This window comes from Antrostomus carolinensis, unplaced genomic scaffold (genome assembly GCF_000700745.2).
Source record: "Antrostomus carolinensis isolate BGI_N321 unplaced genomic scaffold, ASM70074v2 scaffold28951, whole genome shotgun sequence".
NCBI lineage: Eukaryota > Metazoa > Chordata > Aves > Caprimulgiformes > Caprimulgidae > Antrostomus > Antrostomus carolinensis.
Genome location: NW_010296725.1, coordinates 1 through 8,925, shown reverse-complemented (window position 1 = coordinate 8,925; position 8,925 = coordinate 1). Strand labels below are relative to the sequence as shown.

The 8,925-nt window shown below is 45.6% G+C and overlaps 2 protein-coding genes across 2 annotated transcripts in view; one reads left to right on the top strand and one right to left on the bottom strand.

Annotated features, from left to right (window-relative positions):
• PIGL (phosphatidylinositol glycan anchor biosynthesis class L) overlaps nucleotides 1-4,056 on the top strand; it is a gene marked incomplete at its 5' end in the record, with an annotated part of 56,511 nt that extends 52,455 nt beyond the window's left edge. Inside the window, 2 exons of the mRNA XM_010178385.1 lie at nucleotides 2,688-2,821; nucleotides 3,958-4,056. Of these exons, the coding sequence (XP_010176687.1) occupies nucleotides 2,688-2,821; nucleotides 3,958-4,056 (233 nt within the window). The remainder of the gene's footprint in view (nucleotides 1-2,687; nucleotides 2,822-3,957) is intronic.
• A 1,643-nt stretch (nucleotides 4,057-5,699) lies between these two features.
• CENPV (centromere protein V) lies at nucleotides 5,700-8,922 on the bottom strand (the record flags this gene model as incomplete). The annotated part of the gene is made up of 5 exons (XM_010178384.2): nucleotides 5,700-5,970; nucleotides 6,307-6,421; nucleotides 6,788-6,857; nucleotides 7,686-7,784; nucleotides 8,780-8,922. Coding segments are annotated over 5 exons (552 nt in total), but the record flags the coding sequence as incomplete, so codon positions are not given.
• Nucleotides 8,923-8,925: the final 3 nt, after the last annotated feature.

Sequence of the window (8,925 nt, the reverse complement as noted above, 5' to 3'; positions counted from 1 at the left end):
ACAAGAGCAAGGGGATCCGTAGCTGTTCCTTTCCTGTGCGGTGGCATAGTGCACCACCAGAACATTCATTTCTCATGACATTCACCACCCACCAACAGATTAGTCTGCTGAGCAGCCCAGAGGATCTCTGCAGAGAAGAAGGGGAACAGTGTTTCCCCTACTCATGGCACATCACAACTTTGCTACTTGGAAACAAGAAACGTCTTTAGTGGGAGTAAAAGAAGTCAGGGCACTTCTGTGTGTGACTGTGACATGTTGCTGCAGAGCATCCTCTGCAATAACAACCTGAAACCTTATGGCACATGAGCAGCTCTGTCTGTCCCTTGTCAAGGTGGCCCATGAGCGAGATGGGGGGCTGAGGCTCGCAGTCAGGAAGTGGCACAGGCCATGCTGGTCACACAGCTGCCTGCATTCCCTCACGTCCAAGGGACTGGCTGCAGGGAGCTTGGCAGAGCCATCAGTCCTTCCAGATGGCATTGCACAGCTGCTGCTCTGCAGGGACGGGCACGGTGACCTTCCAGGGGTTGGATGGCTGAGGCTGCAGTAGGCTGGGAGTCGGGACATGGTGCTGACACAGGTAAGACAGGAAGGTGCCAAAAGTCATCCTGACCTGAGCAGCCTGGGCGAGGCGCTGCCGGCAGGGAAGTGGGGCTGTGGGGCCCCGCTCCCTCCGCGGCTGGCGGACACCGCCATCTCCTGGCAGCTCCTGGCAGGATGGTCCCCCAGCAAGTGTCTCTGAGTTTCAGGAGGACTTTTCCTCCAGTTCCTGGCACAGCACAGACTCGTGTCAGCGTTTGGCCGGATGGAAGTGCCAGTGATTTCCCTTGAGGCTTCTAACCCTGCCCATTGCTGCCCACAGCAGGAGAAAATAACTCCTTTGAATGCTGTGTCCACCCTGCTGAGGTGTCATGTCCAAGGATCAATACTGGAAGGGGAGCATGGTCCTGGAGCCCTCTCTGATACTGAAATAAAGAGCTATCAGTTTTGCTTTTGAGAGTGGAAAAGGCTACTGAAAAGTTGGAACAAATTGTACATCCTTCTCTTGAAGGAGAGAGAAGAAAGGAAGGAATGGAAAGATCCTGGAGATGTGCTGGAGGGAGTCCATCAGGGCTGCCATGTCCTGCCATTGCAGGCTTTGGCTGGAATAAAAGTAAGACCTTTCGCTGCAGTGAAATGAGTTAGTGTCACTGGGAAGAGGCAGGGAACACAAATCACTTGGGAAGGGATTTGTGGAGGATCATCCCGTGCATGCTGTTTGTTCCAGGGTTCAGCATGTCACAGACCCCTGGCTGGGGAAGGAGTGGTGCTGGTGAGGTATCTTTGAGGACTATGCTCTACCTTAGAGACTTGTGGGGGCTTCTTCCCTTGAGTCTCCAGGAAATTAATTTGCCATAAGAGCAACAAGTTTTACTTTACCATCTCATGCTTGGTAGAGGCTAGACTGAAGGATCTACCACATGTAGGGAAGTTAACAGCAGCTTGACTGTTCAGATCCTTGTGGGATGAGATTCCTGAGCACTAGCAGATCTGCAGAGCAAAGGCATCATCACCTCTCACAGAAACCCACCTCATGTAGTTACTCCTTTAGGAAAAGATGTTTGTTTCTGCCCCTATCCTGGAGAATCTTTTCCCTTAGAGGGACACGAGTCCTGCCTAGATTTTAGGGCCAAGAGGCACTTCAAGCACCACCAGTTTGCTTTGTGCTCAGAACATAACAGCTTAAGCAGTATTAGACGTGGGCACGTGCACACACTTCAGTGGTCCATTGGGCAGCCTTTGCAGCAGTTCAGCATTGTTCTTGGTCTCCTTTGTCTCATTTCACTGTTTAAGGGCACACTGAAGAAAATTTCCTTGCAAATCTAATTGTGTATCTGACCACCTGTGTAAACTGTGACTTTGGCCTCTTCTTTTGAACTTTAATACAGTGTCAGGAGCGTGGAGCATAATCACAGCAGCTTCCAAGCCCTAAGAAATCCCAAAGCAGCTCCCTTGAGAGATACAGGCTCTTAATGGGTCCATCAGTAGCTCTGAGCTCATCAGTGAAGACAATTTAGCCATGGTAAAAAAAAAATAGCAATTAACTTTTGAGTTCAAGGGGCTCTTTAAAACAGAAAAAAAATTCCACACCAGTAGAAACTTTATACATGGTACCTTCATCACAAACATCTGAGCAGTGAATTCTGGAGCTCTGTTAAAGTGTAACCGCCTGCCTGAGTTAATATTTGATACAGCCATTCCTGAATCTTGTAAATATTTTTTCTGTAGCTAAGAATTGGAGTAGAAAGAGAAAATTTAATTTTTCATGAACCAGAGACTGCTGTTTTAAATTTCCATTATATGATACAGTGCCAGCACTGAGAGATCTATCTGTGCTTTTTCATTTGAGTCTAAGTATGTAGGAATAATTTAAATTATAAGCAAAAAAAACCCCTCCAAACTCTCTGTTATTCAGGGCTAGCTTTGCTTTCCACAGACCACGTATAGAACAAGAACCAGCACAAAGGGTCATAGCACTGGGCACAAAAAGATCCTGGTGGAAGCATGAGTAGAAGTTGCTCCTCTTGCACAGAACAAATCCCCATGGCCAGCAGTACAGGGGAGCCTGCAAAGACCTGCTGAGCCTGGGGAGATGGGCACCTGAGAAGAATACTGGTGTCTTGAAATACTTATCCTCTTTCTCTGTCTAGGTTGCCATGTGCTCGTGCTTGAATCAGTAAATCTCTTCCGAAAGTACATCTCCATCCTGGACGTACCCATTTCCTGCCTCCTGCCCAGAGATGCACTCTTCATACTCACAGAGGAGGAGACTGAACAAGCCAAGGTGAGATGCGTGGTACCTGGTTAACTGGTTTGAATCACTCATCATCATTGTGAAGTCTTTAGTCTGAAGTGTCATATTCACAGAGAACTCCATAAATAATTAAATACGTGGATTATAAATGTCACTAGTGAATGATCTTCAGTGATTTGTAAAACACAAATGGACAAGATGGGTTGCTTCATGTGCTGTGTGGACAGCAGGACAGTGCTGAGCAGATTGGCAGCTCAGAGATCTTCAGCAGTCACAGTGCACCGAGTTCTACACTGTGTCCAGGGTGTAGGATGTATTTCAAAGGAGACAGGATCTAACATAATATTCTGAACACGAGTGGCCTGTCAAAGAATGGCATGAATGCATGCCAGGACTAGTGTCCCTGGATCATAGCTTTAACTAAAGATGGAGACAGCTTGTGGTCCAAAGCTCTTTGAATTCCCTTCTCTGCTGTGTATTTTTTAAACTATTTTGCTGCATTTGATCTCACACATCCAGTCGACAGTTCTCTATATCAGAACCTGATTAGCTCCCCTTCCATAGTATGACAACATCTGCCCAGCAAACAGTCTTGTTAATCCACAAATTACAGAACTTTCCTGCTTTTGGGGCTGCTAAAAGCTGGAGTTATGTGTGGAAACTGTTCTGATAAAGGTGGTGTTATTCCCTTGTGTTTTTTCTTTCTGAAATCTGACCTTTCTAAGCTGGTGCCCTATAAATAGATTAAGTTTCAGCTGGCAGTGTGTGATCGGAAGCAGCATGCGAAGTGTTCTCAGATGCACACCTATCAAATTTCTGCTTCCCCAGCAAGTGAACACCCAGGCATGAGATCACATGGGAAGGAGGAGTTATATGTGACAAAGAAACTGTCACAGCACCAATGTGGAGCTGGTAATGTCCTTTCTAGCAGGACCCCTCTGAACACTCGGCAGCACACCACCAGACACAGAGGGGCAGACAGGCCTCTCCCTGCCCTTTGGTCCCATCGAGTAGGCAGCTTTCTACCTCCCACCACTTCTTCCCTGCTCACTGAAAACAGGCTGTGCTATAAATTGGCAGTGAACTTCACAGGAGGCCTAGGAAACTGCCCTCACATTAGGTCTGGAAGGTTCTTGTAACACTTTCTCTACTATTTTTCCTTCTAGAGAGCCATGCGGTGTCATCGCAGCCAGCTCCTCTGGTTTCGCCACATCTATTTGCTTTTCTCTCGTTATATGGTGGTCAATTCACTCCGCCTTCTGTAAAAGAGACATCGCTCACCACTTCATGAGTAAAAGAATAAGCAAAAAAAATACTGTGCCAGGCCCAGGACTAAAGAAAACTCACCTTTTACGTGCTCAAGAGGACAGGATTCTCTTTGTGTATCATCCTTCCAGACTACAAAAAACAGGCTGTTTGAACTTCCTTCTGAGTATCTTGTTGCCTGATGCATTGAGATGAACAGGGTTTAACAGCTACTCTATTTTCTCACTGCAGAAGCTTAAATAGGGTAAGAAATTTGGATTAACCTAATTAGGAGTCAAATGCAGGAGTATTCCACATTGAAGAAGATATGGCACAAACTGGTTTTCCCCAAGAGGATGTAGCTGTGAGGACTGCTTGGCAACTATCTCTTGGTGCTTTTGTAAAATCCAGATATCAGGAGTAACTTTTCAAAGATCATGATATCTCCACAGATAAAACCAGAACCACAAGACCTGTCTTATTCAGTCAGAACTTTAAAAAGCCAAAGCATATGAATAAAACATCAGAAATCATACAAATTTCTCTGATTGCACTGATCTTTGCTGCTACTGCTGCTTCTTTCAAACACATTGTGTTGCAGGCTCCAGCTTTGCAGATCATCCCTCATGGAACATGAGCATTTCTTCTTGCTTCAGAACATGGGGCTCGAGATCAACTCATAAGAGTCTCAACGGGACACAAGAATGAGGTGCAAGAGACCCAGATTGTAACTAGGTCTTTTATAGAGCACATGGAGATAAAAATTGCACGAGATGGATGTTTAAAAGCTATTTCACTTATGTAAAAGACAAATGCAAGAGTTAAAGATCCTCTCCCTTTATGTTAAAAGGTAAGTGAAGCAGCTTTCAGTGGTTTCATTTCTCAGCCTATACAGAGATTTTAGTAGTGGTTTGGGTTTCTGTGGGGTCATGGTGGAGCAAAGTCAGCTATTGTCAATGTTTCTGTAGGCCTTTGTGCTCATTAATGTGGGCTCACATCTACAGGAGGCATCTTTCCTGAACCTACACAGCTCATCATTGCATAGTTGAGATCAGAGCCCAAACTGCCTGATCTGTTGCTGTGGGCACCTCCTCCTCCTGAAGACAACAAACAAGTTCCTGGTTGTCCTGAAGTACGTTGTAAAGAGTACAGCAGTGCTGAACTCTGTTCCCTGGCCATGAGTCAGTGCCTAAGCATATGCTTACTCAGCCTTAAGACCATGAATAAGTTCAGTCTTAAGCAAAACAGTATTTAATCACATGAATAACTTCTGTGGTCCCTCTCCTGCATGCAGCTAAGCACCTGTGTAAATGCTTTACTGAACCTGAGCCTATGCTTTCCTGAACTTGAGCCTGCTAAGCTCTTCCAAATCCCCTTTAACTCTCAATCCATGGTCAAATCATTGAAGTCAATGGGAAAAAAAACAATGTAAGTTCATATTATGTCCTAAGCAAAAGCTTATCTGATACAGGACACTTTTATAAGCCAGAGTTGAAACTGGAACACAGGAAATATCCATACAAGCAGAGATTACTTTTTTTTTTTTAAACTTTGCTCTGTTTATTGTGATTTAAACTTTAGCACAGTTAAGAGCAAAGTATCAGAATAGCAGCCCCGGGGTGGTGTATGGAACAGAGGTAGTTTGAAAACTGAAAGTCACAAATGAATAGGACAGGCAGCATAGAGAGATTTATTTAAGAAATAGAACAGATAACAATAATGTAGAGATTGATTTTACCAGCCCTTAGCCAGGAAAGCCCAGCTACACTTCCACGGCAGCACTCCAAGCTGAGCTGCTGGAGGGGTATGTCAGGGTTTTGACATGTCTTTGATGGTCTTATGTTCCTTCACTGCCTTCTCCCATTCCTTGCCATTGATATCCTCTGTGACAATGGTCTGCACGGTGCCATCATCCAGACAGTGGGGAGCTATTCCTGGAGAAAGACAGTACATAAAAACCTGCTTTTCTCACCTAAAGTGTGGGAGATGTCTGCACCGCTCTGTGGGTCGGGCATCTCAGTCCAGCTATTGCTTGTAAGGCTGAGGAGCCTGGATGAGAAACCTGTCATGGGCAGAAGCCCACATGTCATAGATAAAACTGTTTCCTATGGAGGAGCTACAGGTTCAGACTGCAGTTCCAGATATTTAGCAGTTTAGGAACAAACTCTTAAGACACATGCTGCTCGCTGCTGTCATGTTAGTCACCAATGGAGTCTTTATCCAAGGTTTGCTTGGTAGTTAGCTTTGGTTACCAGTTTACTCCTACCTACCATAACCATCTGGATTAGAACGAGGAGTATAAAAGCTCTGCACTCCACAGGTCTTGCAGAATGTGTGCTGGGCACGATGTGTGTTGAAGGTGTATGTTGTCAAATTATCAGCACCCTAAGCAAATGAAAAGCAATGTAAGTTTTCCACATAAATAGATGTATTAATTACTTTCTGTAGGTCTGTAGCTAAGAAATGTAAAATTTAAAATACCACCTTCATGTCTTTACTTGAGATTCTGAACCCCTTTGGATATGCATTTGTACCTCCCAGTCAAGCCTGAGAACTGCAAGAGCCCTAACATCAGCTCACTAAAGATGCACTCTCACACCCACACCAAATGGCATAAAATTCAGCCATTTCCCCCAACCAGCCATAGGCAAATTTAGGACAGAAAACTGGCTGGCACTTGCATCTTTGAGGACAACACTGGATTATACTGCTCATGTTCATGGCCATGCTCTTACTGCATTCTTATTCTACCTTCAGCAGCTTGAAATGAGACGCTGGGACAATGAAGTGTCTGTTCTGTTTCTTTGTGCAAATGCTGCAACTGTAAGAGAAAAAGCAGACTTTTCTAGAAGCAGAAGACAAGTTGTAGTACAGCAATCAGATCTAGCATGGACCTCTTGACAACAGAAATTCCCCTGACAGCTAAAATGGCTCCTGCTTAGCATCACAGAGGTAAGTGGCAAACGTGGGGTATCAGTAGTGTTTGGCTAAGCACAGCCATGACAGACTGACCCTGCACAGGTACACCGATAAGGTGTTCTCCTGCACCAAACATTATACCCCATTTTTTCTTCACATATAAAACTCTCAACAGACGTAACAAGGACAAACTCTAGCCCTGAGAAATCCATTTAATCTTTCAGACCCAGACTTGGCCAATTTTGCCAACATTAATTACTTTGCAAACAAGAAAGTAAGGTTCAGTTTACCCATGAGTTAGAAGCAAACTAGTTGCAGGCAAAGGGGGATCACTTGAAATCAGACAGTGCTGTAGTTTGAAGAACACGTGGTCAGAGATGTAATGTTTACTTGAGAAGACCAAGGTAAGAAAGGATTGATGTGCTTTGAGCACACTGCACTTAGGAGAAACATAAAGCAGATGGCTGAGCACCTGTGCTTATTAGATCTGTCCTGACACTTTGTGTGTGAGAATGGATGTCAGACCTGAAGTCCTGCCCAAAAAAGCAGCACCTGAAATCACCATCACTGATCCCATATTGGATCAGGACATAATTAGGGGACTACCCTATGGAAACAGGCAGAGGTGTTCTGCAGTTGTCATCTTTTAGCTCTAAGGTATCAATTGGAAAGGCACATGAGCTTATATTCATCTATGAGAACAGGGAACAAAAAAAGAAAAAAAACTCACTTGCAGTTAAAAACATGCAGATCTGCTGAAGCCCAGACCTCAAATCGGATGGCTCCACAGTGACAGCCCCCTGTGTGTTTGACCAAACCTCTGTATTCACTGGAGAGAGAAAGAGAGAGGTTTTGTGATCAAGAAAAGCCAAGCTCTATAGTACAGTATTCAGTTCTGCTTTGAGCAATTGCAGAACACCAGAATAAGTATCCACTCAAATGTATTTTAATAAAATGTGCCAGAGTGAGATAGAGAGAATGGCTTTTGTCCTCTGCAGCAATTGCTTTTCTGGTTTAATTAAAATAGTGAAAAGGAAAGAAGAAAACCAGTTCCAGTAAAGTACACTTGGCATGCAATACAGAATTTATGGTCAGGGTCCAGGCCACAGCATTATCCATGCACAGTACATAGAAATGAGTGGTATGATCACAAGACAACCCTCTTGAAACTGGGAACTGAAATCTCCCACAATTACTCCAGCACTACTAATCTTCCTCCATTTAAAAGCTGGGAAAAGCAGAGATAAGTGTATTCTGCATAATATTTGAAATACATTTTATTTTGTATTGTAATTGCAGAGGAACTTCACCATCAAAGAATTTCTGAGCTTGTGCTTCGCCATCTCCCCTCGCCACCTCCATAGCAACAGGGCAGAATCACCACGCTGGGTCAAATGCAGAAGGCAAAGGAAAAACCTTTTCCTTTCAGATTTGAACACGGACCGTTACAGTTTACAGCCCAGGGATGATGTGCTGCTGTGCTCTGGAAAGAGAGAGCACAGGAACTGGGTGGAGATTTAGAAGCTGAACCTCACAGAGCCCGCACGGTTCCCCCAAGGGCATTTGGGATGGGACAGCCCAAAACCACGGGAAGCTTTAGCAGAACAATCCTCAGTGGTGCGTGTTGGGGATACCCCTTCCCATCCCTTCCCATCCCTCCCCACCCTTCCCTGCAGCTCTCCCGGAGCCCGGGGTTACTGCTGTGCCAGTGCTGCGGAGAGGACGATGCTCTGACGGGGGCAGGAGCCGCTGGTCAGGGGGGTTCAGCTGGGACGCTGCGGTTTGAGCCGCCCCATCCCGTACTCGCACCGGCCCGGTACTCACTAGGTGTCCAGCAGCAGCCGCGCCGTCTCCTCGCAGCTCAGCCGGTGCCGCTCCTGGAAGGCGGCCCAGCGCCCGCTCTGCGCCCCTAGATCGAAAACCCCGGGGCATGGGAGCTGTGCTTGTGCCCCCGACCCCGCCGGGGACCC